This window comes from Dipodomys merriami, unplaced genomic scaffold, assembly GCF_024711535.1.
Source record: "Dipodomys merriami isolate MVZ:Mamm:240054 unplaced genomic scaffold, mDipMer1.0.p SCAF_795, whole genome shotgun sequence".
NCBI classification, from domain to species: Eukaryota; Metazoa; Chordata; class Mammalia; order Rodentia; family Heteromyidae; genus Dipodomys; species Dipodomys merriami.
Genome location: NW_027206396.1, coordinates 111,828 through 131,520, shown reverse-complemented (window position 1 = coordinate 131,520; position 19,693 = coordinate 111,828). Strand labels below are relative to the sequence as shown.

At 45.0% G+C, this 19,693-nt stretch overlaps 1 protein-coding gene and 1 long non-coding RNA gene across 14 annotated transcripts in view; one reads left to right on the top strand and one right to left on the bottom strand.

Annotated features, from left to right (window-relative positions):
• LOC138818923 (biliverdin reductase A-like) overlaps window positions 1-19,693 on the bottom strand; it is a 37,513-nt gene that overhangs the window by 11,885 nt on the left and 5,935 nt on the right. For 9 of the 13 annotated variants that reach the window (XM_070010044.1, XM_070010040.1, XM_070010041.1 and 6 more), the window contains 7 exons: window positions 17,966-18,087; window positions 15,971-16,003; window positions 9,989-10,110; window positions 7,550-7,669; window positions 5,955-6,052; window positions 2,430-2,537; window positions 378-549 (listed from right to left, as the gene is read on the bottom strand). In XM_070010044.1, the coding sequence (XP_069866145.1) occupies window positions 378-549; window positions 2,430-2,537; window positions 5,955-6,052; window positions 7,550-7,669; window positions 9,989-10,110; window positions 15,971-16,003; window positions 17,966-18,087 (775 nt within the window). Of the gene's footprint in view, window positions 1-377; window positions 550-2,429; window positions 2,538-5,954; window positions 6,053-7,549; window positions 7,670-9,988; window positions 10,111-15,970; window positions 16,004-17,795; window positions 17,859-17,933; window positions 18,088-19,693 lie in introns of those variants that run through there. The other 4 variants (XM_070010051.1, XM_070010050.1, XM_070010052.1 and 1 more) reach the window with 3 other exon arrangements.
• LOC138818926 (uncharacterized) lies at window positions 3,215-7,968 on the top strand. The gene is made up of 3 exons (XR_011369270.1): window positions 3,215-3,355; window positions 7,487-7,703; window positions 7,809-7,968. It is a non-coding gene; the product is annotated as an uncharacterized lncRNA (long non-coding RNA).

Genomic DNA, 19,693 nt, shown 5'->3' with positions numbered 1-19,693 from the left:
ACAGGGGTGCAGGCCTGGAGTCCCAGTTATTGGGGAGCCTGAGGCAGGAGGATCACTTGAGCCAAACGGATCAGGACCCTCCTGGGAAAAGCAGAGAGAAGCCCATCTGTAAAATGAGTACACAAATAAATAAGTATACAGTAAAGCTTCTATTAGGGACTCACATGACTTTGGCAACATGCTTCAATTCTGTAAGCAACTATTCACTTACTGGACAATGAAGGCAGCAAAATTGGGACTAATTTCTAGTCTTTGGAAGCTGACAGTTCTACTGCAGTGAACACCTGTTTGTGCCACTTGGGGTTTCTCTGTTGTCACCCTTGTGAACAACTGATACATCCCAAAGTCTCCTTTTCATCAGGTTTTTCACAACTTACCATTTGTCCTTGGTCTCCAGATGCACAGTCATTTTCATATACTGCTTCTCCTTTTGCTCTTCCAAAGTGGCAGACACCAGAGAAAGCTCACCAAAGAGGGATACCAGCCACGTCAGGCGAGAGATGCCACTAAATGCAGGAAAGCCAAACTGCCCTTCTTCCAGTGGGCCAGCTGTGGGGAATCACAAATGTTGTTGAGGACTAGAAAGAAGAGAATGCCTGACAAAAGGCAGGGCACAGAGTCCATGGGAGAGTGCATGGACAGAGGGACCTTGCCTTACCAGGTAGCTAAATGTTGACTCACAAAAGCAACTCCCTTTTAGGAGTTATTCAGTTTTAATAGTAAAATGAGACATGCTACTGCCAACAGCACTCAATTCAGCCAAAGAGAATGATAAAGAGTTTTAGGCTTTTAGTATGCTTGGCATATTTACATGTGCATATGTCACCACATATGCACATATACACATATCCGTTCTCTTCAATAAATGATTTAAAGTCACCTACAGTCAGGCATAGTGGTGCAAACCTGTAACACCAGATAAGGGACATGGAGACTTTTGCCCAGGCTGACCTGGGAAAAGTTAGTGTGATTCTATCTAAAAAAAAATAAGGCTCTTGGGTTCCAGATACTTGGAAGGGATACAGGGGCAGGAAGATTGCTGAGGCTGGCACCAGATAAATGTACAAGACCTTATCTGAAAAACAAACAAAATACAGCGAAATGCAAAAAAGCAAGAAGTGCTGAGGTATGGTTCATGGTAGCAGGAATGAAGTCCTGACTCAATTCCTATCACCACCAAAAAACATCTGGCAAAAGGAGAAGAACCATGATCTGTTAGCCCCTGAAACCCAGATTGTCATCAGCTCCATGTGAAATGGCACACATCATGATATTTTAAAAGGCTGGAGCAAACAGCCATACCTTCCAGCTAGTTCAAGAGTATCAAGCTGATGGAGTGCTAAATGTTTCCTTAAGTCTTCATAAAAGTATACTCAGAAGAGTATAGCTATTAGAATTTCTGCTTGATCATGATCTGAATGTTTACCTCTGTCCTTAGCCCAAATCTGAAAGAGAAGCTTCATACCATTGCATTATGACTGTGATATTAACACTTAAGACAATGAGCATGTTCTATGAAAAGACAAAAAGAAGTTGGAAGCTGGCAGTGCATGTCTATAATTGTAGCTATTTGGAGGAATGAGATCTAAGAATCATGGTTTGAAGCCAGCTGGGTCAGGAAAGTCTGAAACACTCTTATCTTTAGTTAACCACGAGAAAGCCAGAAGTGGAGCTGTGGCACATGTGCTGGAGTGCTAGCCTTGAGGGAAGCTAAGGGAGAGCCCCGAGACCCTGAGGTCCTGCCCCAGCACAGACACACAGAAAAGTGCTAAATAAACACACATAAAAATTCGTGGAAGCACTGGGACCTAGACAAAGCATCAGACTTAGAAGCAAAATCAGCTCCCTCCAGGCTGCCCACCATCTCCTGTAGTTCATCTCCCCTGAACATGTTACAGAACAGCTCCTACCAGCTCCTGCCACATAGTGAACTTCCAACCTGGTTCTGTCACATGACTGGTGTGTGAGCTCAATGCCTGTGAGTTCTATTGCTTTACCTGTACTGAGGATAGAAATTTCCAACTTTACATGACCATTATGTGAGTTTCTGACACTTCAATTGTTATCCTTCTTGTCACAAGTCTCCTACATCATTTTCAAGCATCAGGACAATGAGAATGCATTGTTTTGAAACTCCTAAGGAGATGAAGGATCTTACCACTCATTGAGGTCAAGGATCCTAAAGATCTGCTTTCTCTAACAAAAGCCACTCAGGTGTTCCTGATATCCACATGAGCATCCATCCAACCACGAGAGCAGGTATCTCTATCAGTGTCCTTTCCTACTGTTCATGCTCAAAGAATGACTACCATACAATGAATGATCCAATGTACAATACATGAAATGCTGTGCACCCAGCCAATGTTCCTGTAACTTCACAGGCAAGGAAAGGAGCTGGGGGTTCAATGTGTCTGCAGACTAAAACTGACCTGTGAAGAGAAGGGACCCTTTGAGCAGTTCTTTCCCCAGGACTTCTCTTTTCAGAAATGCAAATTCCTCCATCAAGAGTTCTATGTGCTCTTCATGCAAGACTTTTCCTGTCATGACAAAAACGGAATACACAAGGCAGTTAGGAGCACTGTGTACAGTTGCACATCTTGAGAGGCTTTGTCTGCCTCAGACAGGACAGGACACATGTCCCTTACACATATTGCCCTTTGCCAGGTGCCAGTGGCTCACATCTGTAATCCTAGCTACTCTGTAGACTGAAATCTGAGGATCAAACTTCTAAGTCATCCCTGGCAGGAAAGTTTGTGCGACTCTTTTCTCCAGTTTTCCACAAAAACTGGGTTTATGGAGCTGTGGACCAAACTGGTACAGCAGTAGCCTTCAGCACAAAGGCTCAGGGATAGCATTCAGGCACTGAGTGCAAGTGTCAGAAGCAGCATAGAAACAAATACTGCCCTGGGCAGGTGTCTAGGATGTCCCCATCACTCCCTCCCATGTGCCAGATGCCCAGCTCTGGGAGTTCTAGCATGCCAGATTCAGCTACTCCCCCAATATGTCAATTAAAGAGATGCGTGCTAGTGAAGAGCAGTCAGACTTCCTTGACGCTTGTGCCCACAGGAAGAGAGAGCGTAAGAATTTGAGCCTCTTTCCTAGTTTGGCATCTTGTGCTTTCTCCACAGGCATTGGTGCCAGGGCAAACAACTTGCAAAGGGACAACTACTGAGCTCCACCCCTTCTTCCAGTATTCACTCAGTCATGTGTTCCCTCCACAAACAACTACTGAAGGCTACTCTGATGTAGGGCAGGGTACAGCTCTGGGAATACAGAGGTGAAGGAAGTACTTCCAAGACCGAGCTTATTGCCAGAGAAAGAATTTCAACAAAGCACTGTCAGTCCTACACTGATGGTAAGTGCAAGGTGCTTTATTTGTGATTTTTTTGTTATAATTGCTGACAAACTCTAGTAAAATAGTAAAGAGAAAGGATTGGTGGTTTAAACTTGACTCAACACCTCAATCCCAAGGCATTCTGCTCTTTTCTAGCTGCCTCCATAGAAGGGCTCATGCAGAATTAAATAAATATAAAACCCGCTGGAGGGCAACAGGCTTAGGGGAGCAAATGTGGATGTTAAAGTCTGTTGGACGTTAATGGTTATAATGGTTGGTGTGTGATGTGATCTGCCACAAATCATGTAACTTCTCTGAACTGTGGCTTTCTACATATAAGCTAGAGAAAATAGATACTGCTATGTAATTTTTAGATATGATTTATTCTCTCTTTCTGCCTGGTCCTGAACATGGCAGAGCAGCCCAGTGGGAAGTATCTGGGCCCTTCCACCCAAGAATGGACTAATGCTTTTCTTTAGCCCTCACAGGATTGAAGTGGCTACTGTGGGGGAGTTCCACCCTTTTCTTTATGAATGTGTCAGCTAGCCTTTCCACATTGCCATGGTACATGGGACAGAAGGAGGCCCTCTCTACATGTTAAATAAAAACAGCTGGTTAATCCTCGAATGCCAGCCTTCACTACTGAGCACAAGTTACCCATATTCAGGAGTTCTGTTACAGCAGGAGCAAGTAAAACACCTATTTTAAGAGTTTCTCTGAGAATTAAGCACAGTGCATAAAAGTGTTTTCAGCTGGGTGCTGGTGGCTCACACCTGTAATCCTAGCTACTCAGAAGACTGAGGTCTGATGGTCAAGGTTCAAAGCCAGCCCAGGCAGGAAAGTCCATGAGACTCTTAGCTCCAATAAACCACCAGAAAACCAGAAGTGGTGCTGTGGCTCAAGTGGTTGAATGCTAGCCTTGAGCTGAAGAGCGAGGCAATGCCTAGGCCCAGACTTCAAGCCCCATGACTGACAGACAAAATTTTTTTTTTCATATTCTTGACATACAGTGAACATTTCTAAGTAGTTGTTACCTTGGTGAAACAGAAACCACACAAAATGCACATAAAGGACAATCAAGTACTCTAATCGGGACACTTTTCTATTGGCAATATAACCAGAAAAAGGTCCTGAGACTAGCTCAGGTGGAAAGTAATTCAATTTTTTCAATGGAGAAAAGGAATCTTTTTTCTTTTTTTGGGGGGGGGGGGTCCGATCGTGGGGCCTGAACTCTAGGCCTGGGCGCTGTCCCTCAGCTCTTTAGCTCAAGGCTAGCACTCTACCACTTGAGCCACAGCACCACTTCCAGCTTTTTTTTTCTGCTTATGTAGTACTGAGGAATTGAACCCAGGGCCTCAGGCATGCAAGGCAAGCGCTCTACCACTGAGCCACCTTCCCAGCCTGAGAAAAGGAATCTTTTAAGTCCCGGTCATAGTTTACACATTTCCTGCAAATCAAAACAATATTGAGACATTATCTTTCCCCAGTTAGATTGGCCAACAGTTTGAATTCTAACAACAAAAATGCTGGTGGGGATGTGGGGGAAAGGGAACCCTATTGCACTGCTGGTGGAAATGTAAACTAGAGCAACTACTTTGAAAGCAGTCTGGAGGTTCCTTAAAAAACTAAACATAGACCTTCCCTATGACTCAGCCATACCACTCCTAGGCATCTACTCTAAGCATCATGAGCCAGGATATGATAAGGACACCTGTACAATCATGTTCATTGCCACACTATTCAAAACAGCAAAAATAGGGAAACAACCTAGATGCCCCATAATAGAAGAGTGGATCCAAGAAATATGGTACCTAGCTACAATGGAATTTTACACAGTCATTAGAAAGAATAAAATAATGTCATGTGCAAGAAAATAGATGGAACTAGAACAAATCATATTAAGTTAGATAAGCCAAGATCAGAGACAAATGGTGCATGTTCTCCCTGATATGTGGAAATTAGATCTGAAAGGTACTGGACTACAAAATACAAAGAATTTTAGATGCTCATATAGAGTGGGACCAGAAGAGGATAGTCTTAGGAGAAAATCACAAAGGTGCAATACCCAAATACCTCTTCATATGTATATGATATACATACTGAAACAAACTCCAAATATATGGAAACAAAGGACTTTTTTCTTAATTTTTTTTCTTTTGTTGACTCTGTATTCTTTACCTTATGTAAGGTGTATTCACATTCACATCTGTGGGAGGGGAGGGCAGAAAATTGGAGGAAAAAGGGTGAAAAAATACAACAGTGGAGTGCTGCACATTGATGAAAAAAGTGAACTATGCAACTTGTGGGTGGAGATGGGAGGGGGTGGTAATGGAAGAGGAGGAGGGAACAGATGACATTATGCAAAAGCATATGTACTGGATGTATATGAATGTATCCCCATTATATATCACTTCTAAAACACTAAAGTAAAATTGGAAGAAAAAAGTTTACACATTTCCACGAATCCCTGTGTACTCCAGGTCCCTCCACTATGTAGGAAGAGCAACATGCCTGAAATGGTTCGAGCTTGAAAGTATAGTATAGAGATGCAGTCACACAGCTCTTCAGGGCAGAAAGCCTTAATAAGCGGGTCTGTGTGCAGACAGAGAGCATACGTCACCTTTCTCCTCAGCCAGGTCCCACAGTTCCTGAGCAGCTGCCAATGACAGCGCCATGGGATATTCCACAAGGACATGCTTGCCAGCACTTAGAAACTGCCTTGGAAAAACAAGAAACACAGCAAGAGAACCTTCAAATGAGCATCACTCACGGGCTCCTCAAGATGGGGAAGAGGGTGTCGTAAGCACATGAGTCTGTGTGTGAATATATTACCAACCAGGTGGGAGAGAGTCCTGGGAGACGTGGTGGAAGACTGAGCTCATAGAGTTTTTGACGACTCTGAGAAAATACCTCTCCAGTTTTAAAGCAAATGTTCAATCAGTGTCATTCAGTTATAGACTATTTTACAGTCACTCTGGGAAAAACATATATTCTCAAATAAACTATTTCTTCCACAGTATTAGAAAGACATCAGAGCCCCTGGGCAGTGAGCTGTTTCTGAAACAGTCTGACCAGGTTTATCCTAGTACATTTGAAGTGGGTCCTGAAGCAGGAGAAGGCATTTTCCAGGTTCACTTTTGCCTAACATGCTCTTGGGCATTTTGTGAGCTTTTGCCACTTGCAAATTTTGGTATGCTGGAGGTAGGCTAGGGAGAACAGAGAGCGCGAGAGAGATGGACTTGTAATGTCTCTGTTCACCATACTTTGACAGACCCAAAATGCTGTCCTCACGAGTAGAATGTGATTGTCTTGACACCAGGGTGCAGGCACTTATAAATACCAGGATAAGCAGATCACCTTTTCAAGAAAATTTACCCTTGTGCCAGAGAAGTTGAAGGGGACTCAAAGGAAATGTATCCACTTAGAGTTAAAAGGTCTTTCAGGAACAGCATGTTAGTGGTCTCTAGACTTCCTGTGAGAACCCAGAACAGAAACTTCAGGGATGCAGTGATGTGTCCAGTCACCTGGGCCCAGGTCTTCCCTGGTACTCCTCCCTCTGTACCAGGCCCACCAAATGCTTACAGTTAGAGGCTGTGCACTCACCCAGGGGAGATGCACCACTGTGCTTCTGCTCTGCAGCAGGAACATTTCCTGATTTCAACCATACCCCTATTTCCTTATAGACATATAGATAAACATTGCAACATAGAGGAACAACTAAAGAGCCAAAAGAGTTTTTGAAAATGTCTGTGTAATCTTCCCTCCCTTCCATTTTTCAGGAGCTTTAGGGGATCAAACAAACATACAACATAAGCTCTCTAAAATGAGAGATGCCTCTGTTAGGCTTCTCTCCACAGGCTCCAGATCCCATCCTCCATGCTCCCTTTTCCACAGGCCACATGAGCTTCTCAAAAAGCAGCCTTGTTGTGGTCCCAATGAATCCCCAAGGATCCTAGAGCAGGCTCTGAGAACCAACCAGGCAGCGATAGTGGCTGGCATCCCACATTCAGCGAGTTGGCCCAGGACCCAGGAGAAAGCCACAAGAGCACACACCATCACAATGTACATCCCCCCTAGTACAGGCCTGACAGCAGTTTCTAAAAATTCCAAAACAACATAAGCCTTCCTTTAACCATGAAAACTCCCTTGCAGGGTGTTAGCTTGCTCGGGGCTTGTTCCATTCACAAGGCAGACTGCCTACAACGAAGAACCCACCTGATGTAGTGCTCATGGCTGGAGCTCTCGCTGCAGATGAAGGCCACCTCAACCTCTTGGCTGGAAAGAGCATCTTCCAAAGGAATCTGCTGCACTTCTGCAATGCTTCCAAGTTTCCGTCTATTTTAGAACAGTGCAGAAATGCCACTCAAAAGCAAGTACCAATAAATGAGTGCCACCCTTCTCCCTTCTTCCCAACAATACTCAAGAGACCAGCTTTTGGAAAGGAAGGACTTAATGTTCTCTCTCCCTTATTCAGGGCATTTTCCATTGTGACTTCAGGTAAAGTCATGGGATCTGGACTCGGGTGCCAACACTACCAGTGTCGGTAAGAAGCAGCCAAGGGAGTCTCTGAGTTACTATTTCTCTAAAATAAAAAGAATAATATCCTTTAATGACACAAGAAGGGCTCTTTGTGGTTGTTTCCAGTTCCAGGCACTTAGTCAAACATGGTTACACACAATCTAGAGCCAGGAATACTCTGAGTGTGCCAATGCCTACTCAGATCAAGCTCCTTTGCTTACCTCAAGGCCTGGTGACTGTCAAGCAGAGGACAAGTGTCTCTGCCTCCTTCACCATAGAGTCTGTGAGTGACACAGCTTTAGGGGAACAGGGCCAAGGCAGAACCCCAAGGCATGTGACTCCCACAGGACATAGAAGGGCTCCAGTGACGGGAGAACAAAAGCCATAGCACTGTGTGCCATGCCCTGGTGCTGAGGCTGAATGACAGAGAGCCTCAAGGGACAATGAAGGGACATGGGCAGCCAGCACAGGCTCCAGCCAATCGCAGCCACAGCAGGAGGAGGGCATTTGGGAAAGTCGGCTCCCCAAAGATAATATGCTATGTTTCCTTCCATGGGCCATCAACTCACTACAGGATGTGACTAGGATTAGTGTGTGTCCACTATATGTCGAAGATATCAAGAACATTAAACAGAAGCATCACCTTCTAGTGACATACAGGGAAGAAGCTGCACATAGGAACACATTTCCCAACACTTGAAAGCTGACGACATGAGGACTGTGTTGAGAAGCAGGGGTTCAAGACTCAGAGAAGACAAAGAATGGTAGCCTAGGGTTTCAGAACAGGATTCCTGGAGGGACAGCAGAAACTAGCCAGTAGGTAATGAGGAACCATGTGGTAACAGCAGGGTGTAAGTTGTGTGGGGACAAGACATTGGCATGAAACACCCATCTTTCTACAGGGTTGCTGGGAGAAGAGAAATTCCACTTTGCCCTTGAGCTCGAGTCTCATCCTGTCAGAGCTTCAGACAGGCATACCCGGGGTCTTCTTGTGTGTGAAGCTCTTGAAGTCTTACAGGAAGAAGCTTGGCAAAGAGCAATTCTAACACTTCTAGATCTCTCTGGGGCCTAAAAGCTCACATTCAATGCTTACATAGGAACCAGATGGTCTGAAGAATTATAATATGAAGAGTCTTCAGGGTGAATAACTACAATAGTCAGTGTCACCAGCTAGCTGACAATTAATGCCAGCAAAAAATACTGCACAAAATCAGCTTGGTATGATGTTTGGTGAGTAATGTGTGTTTGTGCATGAGTAAGGTTAGGGAAATGAAGAATCAGAGTGATAGGCTTGGTTTCCTATGAGCTGTAGGAAACAATCTTTAAAGAAAAGTGGGTTTAGCCAGGTGCCAGTGGCTCACGCCTGTAATCCTAGCTACTCAGGAGACTGAGATCTGAGGATCACGGTTCAAAGCCAGCCCAGGCAGGAAAGTCCGTGAGACTCTTATCTCCAATAAACCACCAGAAAACCAGAAGTGGCACTGTGGCTTAAGTGGTAGAGCGCTAGCCTTGAGCTGAAGAGCTGATGGACAGTGCCCAGGCCCAGTGTTCAAGCCCTGCGACTAACAAAAAAAAAAAAAAGAAGAAGAAGAGAAAAGTAGGTTAAAAGTATCAGTGGGAAGAAAATACACAATATTTAAAAGACGAGCTTTGGAATCAGTCTTATATTCTTAAGTTCTCTAGCTTTTTGATCTCTAAAAAACTAATTAACCTTCCTGTGGCTCAGTTTCCTTCTCTGACTAGTGGTGTTGACTGAGTATAGAACTCAGAATGACAGAAAGTATGTGAATCCTAGGGTTACCATGAGGATGCTGTCTCTGAAAACTGATGGAACAATGAACTCCCACATGCCTCCCAGCCTTTTTCAGACCAAACACACCTGTATTTGCTGTGTCCCTTCTGTAGCAGATGTACCTGGGGCTAATCTTCCCTGTTCTGTTCTTGGGGTTCCCATTTGCTGTACACCCCAGCTCAAGACCCTCTCCTTTTCACTTTCAAGACCTGACCAAACCTGAGACCTTGTGGGAAAGAACTGTGTGTGGTTTTCTCCCCTGGGTCAGAAGATGTCCGTGTTTTATTGTGTTATTTTGCACTATGCTTCCTGCAAATTATGTGTACCAAGCTAGTCCATGCCACCTGGACACGAAGCCAATCAGGTTCAGGTAAGCCGAGGAACCTTCTGGATTCTTTAAGTCCCTTATCCTCACGGAGCCAGCTCTGCCAACACCAACAACCACCACACCAAACTTTCTCACGGGCTGAAACATAAGGGACCAAGTTAGGATTGTAAACAGCAATTTAGCAGAGGACAACAAGAAACAAAGGATAGTCAGAGTCCTGATAAACAGGAAGAGCTGTAATTCTACAACACTGGAAGCCTCTGTATCCTGGCTGGACTAAGACTCTCCTGGGCTCAGAGGTGAGTCAGCTCTGTCCAACACATTCTGAAGGGGCTGTGCCTATGTCTTTGTGTGAAAATCTTCCAGATGCCTACCTCCAATTGGCTTTCCCTGCCTACTGCCACCTCTCCAATGATGGAGTGTTCTGCTGTAAATCCTGCTACCCAGCCTGAGCTGTGGCCTCTGTCCTGAGTCTACCAGGGACATGAGGATAGGATGAGCTTAGAGTTATTCAAAGTGGTCACAGCTGCTGTATATGATGCTGACAGATAAGAGCACATGGAAAGCAGGATCCATGTGGTTTAAGTCCTTAGCATAGCTTTCCACATTTTAGCCACCATTATGGCCATTCAATTGTAACACCTTAAATATCACCTAAGTGCACTGCTGGAGGCTGCCTGGAAATAGACCACAGGGAATAGCAAGTGAACATTTTAGAATTATGAAACAACTCGATGTCCTTTAAATTTCTATGCATGACTTCCACATAAGCCTTCAACCCAGTTGTGCTTGAATGCTTCTGAGCACAGAAATAGGAATGTCACCTTTGTGATCTCACCATCTGTGACCCCTGACTTGGCCCTCTTCCTTTGTCCACTGCTCTAGCCTTAGTTCAGATTTGAGATATTCTGGGCATTTTCCTATTACTGACTTCTTATTTTGTTCCATGTGGTCAGAAAACATTCTTTCAATGTTTTAAATCTTTTTAAACGTGCAGAGACGTTATTTTTGCATGTGTGCCAGTACTGGAGCTGGAACATAGGGCTTCATGCTCTCCCTCCCTTGGCTTTTTCACTTAAGGCTGGTTCTCTACCATTTGAGCTGATAAATTGAAGAGTCACTCAGATTTCTGTGTCCAGGTGGACTTCAAATGAAGATCCTCAGTTCTCAGGCTCCTGAGTAGCTAGCGTGAGCCACCAATACCCAGTTCTGATATGTGTTTTATGATGTAGGATATGGTTTATCTTGGTGCTATAATTTGTATCTTAAGTGTCTCTCCAAGTTAAGCTTAGGTGTTCTGCATCAACAGGTTAGCAATAGTGGAAGGCAGGGGAACCTTTATGAGGCAGGAGCTAGTGGGAGGCCTTATGGTCATTGGGGATCTGCCTTCAGAACTGCAGGACCCTGGCCTCTCCCTGCTGCCCAGGAGTGAAGGGCTTTCTTGTGAGACATGTATCCTGTTGTGTTGGGCTGCCTTGCCACAGACCTAAAGGCAACAGGGCCAACTGACCATTGACTGGAATCTCCATATTTGAGCCAAAATACACCTTTTTCTGTAGGAACTGATTATCTCAGGCATTTGTTTCAGTAATAGAAATGTGAATAACCTAGTTTGATAATGTTTGGAGCAGACTTGAAAATGTAGTATTAAAGAAATAAAGAAATAGGTATGGTTTTGAGACAGTAGAAAAGGAACATACCTAATGGGTCACAATGTGATTCAAAGACCAATCATAAGAGTAAATCATAGTCCCAGAGTAAACTTCCTCCCCTCCCCTTGGTCTACAAACACTTGTGTTTGGCACTCCAAACCTAAAAGTAGAGTTCAAAGAAAGTTAGGATTCAGAGCAGATGTTCTACCAACTTAGAGAAAAGCATCTTTATGAGATGAAATGTTTGGGGGAAAAAAAGGGGAGTCACTGTAGAACTTTAAAGTGGCACTCTGAAATGAAGACACTGGAGGTGGCCATGGAAGAGATATTGGGGCAGCAGCAACTTCCTGTCTTTGCTTCCTGGCTGCCATGAGGTAAAGAGATCTCCTCTGTCATGGGCCCCTGCTGTGATGTGCTGGGACACCACAAACCCCAAACAAGAAGGACAAGTGACCTGGGATGGGAAGCTCTGAAACAATGAGCCAAATTAAAACTCTTCCTCTGTAAAGTTGATATCCTCAGAAATTTGTCATAGTAACAGAAATCTGATGAATAGAGAGAAAAATGGGCAATGGGAGAGCAAGTTAGAAATAACCATTAAATTGCATAAACTGCAATCTGTAAATTACAACTACCTTTTGGCACCAGCAAATCATACTCTGAGAGTAAATCCTACAGAGCTATCCTGGGAAAGAAATTTCATCTATATCACTCTTGTTTATAAGAAGCCAAAGAGAAAAACAATCTGCTAGTAGCAGAGTGGTTATGTAAGCAATGTTATATCTATAAAATTGAATATGATACAACTACACAAAAGAATACAGTGGTTCTTTATGCATTGAAAGTAAATGCTCTCCAAGATATACATTGTTGGGGGAGAAACAAAAAGATACATAACAGTGTAAGTTCTGTGCTACACTTTATACATAGCCAGACAGCTGGTAGCTCACATCTTTACTGTTCAGAAGGCTGAGATCTGAGGATCACTGGTTCAAAGCCAGCATGGGCAGGAAAATCTGTGAAACTCTCACCCTCAATTACCGACCTCCTCCACCCCTCAAAAGAAAACGGTGGATGTGGAGCTGTGGTTCAAGTGGCATAGTGCTAGCCTTGAGGCCAAAAGTTCAGTGACAATACTCAGGAACTGAGTTCAAGCCCCAGGACTGGGAACACCACACACACACACACACACACACACACACACACACACACACACACACACACACACACACACACACACACACACACACACACACACACACACAAGTAAGTGGATAAAGGGAAGCGTATGTGTATATAATTATAATCTCTATGAAAGGTTGACCAAGAAGAAACTAATACCACTGGAGAACAAAATGCAGGAAGAGCATGAGATACTGGGTAACTGAAAAACAGAGGTAGGAGAAAGAGGAGGGCTAATCCTCATAGTATTTTGAAGTCTTTTATCATTTAGAAATGTTTAAATACATAAACAACTAATTAAGATAGGTGTGGATAACTGAAGGGTGCTCAGAGGTAAAAACACCAGAGCTGGCAGTGCTTCTAGTGACTCTCCTCCCTGGAGTTCCTATGTGCTAGAAGACATGTGCTGCTCCATTTCTGGAACTATCTGTCTCTCACCATCTCCTAACCAAAACTTACTCCCAAATCACCCTGACTCCTCATGCATGTGGGTTTGACTTTGGTCTCCTCTCACTCCACTGACCCCAATGCAATCTTTCATTTCCATACTGCTCTGCTTCAGCAAGGAATGTGGTCCACAGGGCATCCAAACCCCACTGCCACATTCCAGAGATCCTCAGCCACATGTTCCCGGACCTCATAAATACTGGACACTCCAGTGGCTCTTCTTTAAAGCCACTCCTTCCTCATCTTGTCTCACCTCGAGCTGCTGAGGTTTTCTTTACATATACTTTGTTCCTTCCTCATCCTGCCCCACAGGTGAGCACATCTCCCTAAACTCAATGGTTATGCCTCTTTGCTTCACTCTCTCTCCCATGACTCCAGAGTGGGGAGCTCCATTCTTCAGGCTGCCATGACCACATCTGTGCTGAAAGGCTGCAGTGTAACACCTTAAGCTGTGAGCCACTCCCTCCACCAGATCCAGTTCCAAGACACAACATAAACTGGGAATTTCTTCAGGCTGTCTTGTCCTCATTTAGGCCTTCATGCTCTGCTGAATTCCAGCCTTTCATCCACCTAACTAACAATCTTCTCAATTTCTGTGCAAAGACTCATTGCCACAGGAGTTCTATCAGCCTGAAATGCTTGTCATCCAGAGTCATTCCTTAGGCAATCATTCTCTGAGAGCAAAGGGCTGATTATTGCTGAGGATCCTCTGTCCTTTGCCCTGCAGCCAGCATGTGAGTCAGCAAGTTTTCTTGACAATTTCCACCATGTGATTTCCTTCCTCTACATTTTCACTGACTACTACAACCCTGGACTGGATTACTGGATTACTCAACAGTCTGGGAGTTGTCCGGCCCTTCAGTCAATCAACATTCAATGAGGATCACGTGTATCTGAGGCATCAGGTTAGAGGCCATGGGGACACACTGAGGAACAAAGCAAGCAGGCAGCTCAGCTTTAAGTGAGAGGACAGAAGGTAAGGGGAGGTAAAGAAATAACAATGATGGAAGTGACAAGAGGGCCATGTCCCCTCCAGATGGAGGGCTCTGAGAAAACCCTTCACCCAGCAGAAATGGCAGGAGAACTGGATGGACAGAATTAGATGGATCTGGACATGACCAAATGTATTCATCTGTATCTTAGCACCCTGCTGTTGTTCCTTACAGAAATTTGTGTAACACTTACTTTCTTCATCTACAGAACACAGATGTCAATAACATCCTGCTCAGCAGCTTGTGGAGAGGAGGAAATACAAGCACAACTTGGTGGATTGTATAGTGCTTAACTGAATGGGAAAATGGAAAATGATATTAATAAAATTGAATGATGTCAATAGCACAGTAAATAGCACAGTTGTAGCCATGTATGAGGACCTTGGGGAAATTGTAGCTACAATCTGATGTTATAGGATTATATGCATGGGTTGTACCAACAGAAGATACTAGTTTCATTTTGTCACATTAAAAGTTATTGACACAAAACCAAAAACATTTTCATGAAAAATACAGCTATTCAAAGGAAAATATGTAAGACATGAGGACAACTGTCTTTGTCAAGGTGGGAATAGGGATGGGGAAAAGGGGACAAACATAAACACACATGGGAGGAGTTCCATGGACAACAGGGAAATGCAGCCAACAGTCTGGAGGAGGGTGTCCTCTGTGCTGGAGGAGAGGGGAGGGCCAGAGGAGGGAGAGCATGGAGATTAAGCAAGGAATTAAGTGGGAAAGAGAGGAGGCAGATGAAACATCAGAAGCAAACAATGTTGAGATGTATCCATGGCCACAACTGTCAGCAGTGATCCATGAACAAAAGTGCCATATCTGTAATGGTTTATTACCATATCCAAGTTGAATTTACAGCGACTCATAGTGTGGAATGACACAAATTTTGATGACTGGTGAACTCAGGGAGAGAGCAGGCATCCAATATTTGTTAACTACCAGTTGGAGTGAGTTCCCTGAGAAGCCAACTTTGGTCTGGTGACACAGTGAGACCAGGTTGCACTGTCATGAGATCAGGGTCCTTATGGAGTCATTCAGCAAGGATAAGCAACTGGCTCCTGGCTATATGGAGAAAGACCTGCTTGAACAGATCCACTCAGGACTTCCTGAAACATACAGCCTAAAATGAAAGCTGTGGAAATAGATGAGTGCACAAGATCATGGGTAGGACAAGAAGTACCTGGGGAACACAGACTTAAGAAAAGGGAGAGAAGGAGGCTAAGAAAGAGCTAAAGGTAGTGAGCAGGACACAGACCAAACCCTGATGCACAAAGCATCAGTAGTCACTCAAAAAGCACGTGGTGATAGTTGTTCAGAGGCAGCATTCCATCAGTACAGCAAATACCTGAGATAACCAAGGCATAAAGACGCAAGGTTTACGTGGCCTCACTGTTGGGGAGGTTCCAGTCCACGACTGGTTGGTCCTTGTTGCCTGGGCCACCCCTAGCTCTTGACTGTTGTTTCAGAATTAGCTGTCGTGGAAAAGTCTGAATCAAACTGAAGGTGAATGGACACAGATAAGAACCCAGAGGGGCCTAATTCCTACTCTATCACCCAGAAACATGTGTACATCAGCAGATGACAGGCCAGATGTTTTCACATTTGTGCTGGTGTTTCTGAGAGCTCTGCAGGGGGAAGGGAATACCCTTAGAAGGAGGAAGAAGAGGCGCTGCAAACACAGCATGCATGTTATGATGGTGGTAAAAGACTCACCTCCGCATCCATTTTGATCTTTTCCTTCAGGGCCTGTGAGGACAAAAGCAGTAGTTCAGGCTCCTGCTGACATTGCTCCAAACCCTATACTAACTCTCTCCTGAGTCCCCACTTTCTCTCCTATTCAGTCCCATCTTCCCCAGATGTCTTCACCACCTCAGCCCCCTGGTACTCAGGCTGGGATCTTCTAATCTAAGGCTGATGGTAGTAAACTTCCCTTATCACATCAATTACATCTCCTCCAAAAGAAGATGCCCAAATCCTGAGGTCCATCTTTCTCTGGGAAGACAGCTGGAAACATGAGGCCTCCATGGAAATGAAATATTCCCCCAGATGACGATTGGAAATGCCAGTGTCTCATCTTACTGCCTTGGAGACAAGGCAGTAAGAAACAGTCATCCTTTTTTCCTTTGCCTAGCTGAGTATACTATGTTAAAAGAACAATGCTGGACTACTTCACATGAAGGGGGAAGGAACAAACACGTGAGCCAGGGGTCAGAGGATCCAGTGGATAAAAGGGGAGAGAAAAAGACACAGGAGAGAGAAGGAACAGAAGTAAACAGTCCACGATGGCACAGCAGTAGTACCAAACTTCAGTGCACTTGTAGGCCAGCTTTATCGAAATATGGTTCCTAGTTCAGAAGGTCTTGTGTTGAGTAGAGAAGAGGCTAAGAATCTGCATTTTCTCAGGCACTCAACTGGTCATTACACAGGTCAACCACCCCCTTCGAGGAAACACTACAATTGTATAAAAATTGACTTTGCATTCATTTTCAGAGCTGCTATGTCGAAGAAAAGCCATTCCTTTCCCCAACTCTTTCCCAGCCACTCTTTCTGCTCCCAGCCTGTTTGCTCCACACCCTCAGTATCCTCCTCAGCCTCACTACAAAAGCTTCTACCTCTTATTGAAAGGGGTCTTCACTTAATAGGAAGGAAATGAGATAATATGCTAATATGAAGCCAATTATTCTACGGAATACATTTCTAATATTTTTAAACTTGGAGCATGTGCCCATATTTAAGAAGAGCTGCTAATTAAGGAAAATGATTATAGAAAATGCACAATTCAATTTCAAAATTGAGCTGAAAAGAAGGGGTAGAGGGTCGCACATGTGTTCCTATGGACTACCCTCCCACTCCAGAAGGCCAGGTCATAACCTTGGACCCTATTGCTGCAACTCTAGCTCTTCTCAGCCTGGAGATACAGGAAAACAGGAACTGCTAGACCCACCAGTGGGGCCCAAGGAATGTGAACATTCTGCACAAGCCGGAGGCAGGTGTTCTTATCTGCCTGCAATCCTAACTACTCAGGAGGCTGAGTTCTGCAGGCCACCTTTCAAAGCCAGCTCAGGCAGAAAAATCTGTGAGACTCTGATCAATTAGCCAGGAAAAAAGCCAGAAGTGCGCTGCAGACCAAGTGGTAGACACTAGTCTTGAGCTCAGACAGCATCCAGAAAGGCAGAGGGCCTCCACAAAATTGAAAAACAAAAAAAAAGTACAGACTTAATGTGTTAATATATCTTTCTTTTGTACTTGATCGAGCCCCTCACTGTTGGATCAGGCCTGTGGCTTTTCCCAGGTGCTCAGCCTGTAGTTAGGCAGCAAGGTCAGGGCTGGGCGGGACAGTACCCAGCTGGTGGGAAGGCTGCCAGGGCTTTGGGGCCTATGCTGTCAGTAGCACACACTGGTCCTACCGGAACAGCACCGCCCTGCAAAGCGCAGGGATCTCTGCTAGAAAAACTGATCCCCAAGAGTTTATCCGACCCCTAGGAGCGCCCGATCCCTACATTAGAGCTCAATCCCAGTGAGTTTACAGGAACCCTACCAGTGCACTGGATCCCGGGAGCATGCAAGAAGCCGTGGGCGCGCCCATATCGGCTCCCCGGGAGCGTACCGGGGAGCGCACGAGCCCCGTGGGCGCGATCCCTGTGAGTGTGCACGGTTCCCTGCAGGGTGCACTTACCCAGGAGCTGGCGGATCCCCCGGACCCCTTACCCTAAGCCACCAAGTCGAGGTGCAACTTGTCCTCCGGACCTGCCCACCTGGCAGCAGCCAAGTTGCTGACTGGGCGGTAGGCGGGTTCTCATTGGCTGCAGTCTTTCTTTGGGCGGAGACACCTAAGGAAGAGGAGGGTTTCATTTTGTTTTGTTTTTTACTAGGAGAAGTAGTGCTGTGGCTTAAAGCTGTAGAATGCTTGCCTGGAAGGAAAAAGCTTCAGGACAGTGCCCCAGGACACACACCCCCTCCCATACACATACTGCTTATTTTTGGCTACTGGGAAAGAAAGCAAGGCTTTGTATCTTGACGTTAAGTTTTTATCCCCACGCAGGGCCTCCCTCAAGTCCCACTCCTACTCTACAATCCTAACAGGGCCTTATTTGTGCCCCCGATTCAAGATCTCAGGGGTAACCTTGTTCTCCCAGCTGCTCAGGCTAAGACCTGCTCACTCATGGGTATCTCCTCCCACCTGGTAGTCAGAGAATTCCCTTGACTGGTCTTTCCTCATGTACCCAGGGTCCCATCATTTCCTACCTCATCTCTGTCATCGCCCCGCTGGGGAATTAGTGCTGTGAAGAGTATATCATATTTTGCCAGAAAACCACAAAGTCATCCAGGTACAGAAAACAAAGAAAGGTTTATTGCCAGGAAAGGGAGAAGTGAGAAGAAGTGTTGGCTATTGTCTGAGGTGACCTAAATAACGTAGGAGTTTTAGGAGGAGACAGAAAGGGCTAGCAGGTGGAGACCCTGGTGTGGATGTGAGGACCAGGGGCGTCATGGCAGACTAGGATTTATGGCTGCTGCCCAAGTAGTAGGTAAGGGGCCCTGCAGCTGCCCAGGCCTGAAGGTCACTCTAAGGTGCTCTTGTTGCCTTCTATGGTGGTAGCTGCCCCAGAGAAGTGCCATCCCAAGGGGTTGGAGGCCAATTATTTACTGCCTTTACTATATAGGCCTAGTGTTGCCTAGGAAGGAAGCATGCTAAGCTGTGGAGAGGGGAAGGAGCGTGCTGAGTTATGGGAAGGAGCTCACTGGGCGAACAAGTGCTGTCCTCCTAGACCTTTCCCCATGCAGCAGCCAGACTGACCTTGAACCTCTAAGTCAGTTGCTGTTCTCTAATCCAAACCTTCCCAGTGGCTTCCATTTATATCTCAACCCTACCCTCTGCTTCTCAGCCTTTTCTCAAAAAAAAAAAAAAAAAAAGTCATCTTCTCACTGGCAAGGCCTAGGTCACAAGCCAAATTCTAGGGACTGAGCATGTGAGCACTTTAAGTGAAAGACATGGAGAATGGGTGTTTCCTCCAAATGAAATGCTAAATTGTGGTACCGGACAAAGGTTGCTGGCTAGGCAAAATCCACTGATGATAACTTGCTGAGTCAGAAGAGCTTTGGGGAAGTCTGGGAGAAGGACCCTACAAGTTCTTGAGAGCAGAGATTAAGCATGTGAACTCCACACCCCAAAATTCTTGGAATGTTATGACAGGAATGTGATAGTATATCTTATGTTCAGTTCTGACTCTCTTTGTGTGTGTAAGAACATCCCATTGTACTGAGTGATCATCTGCTTCAGCTTAAAGTACTTTGTGGTAGGTTAGGGGTATAGTAATAGTTGCTTTAGGTCACAAAACACAGAAAATTCCCATTCAAATGCATTAAACCATAAGAAAATAGTGGCTCACGCCTGTAAGGAGACTGAGATCTGAGGATCACGGTTCAAAGCCAGACTGG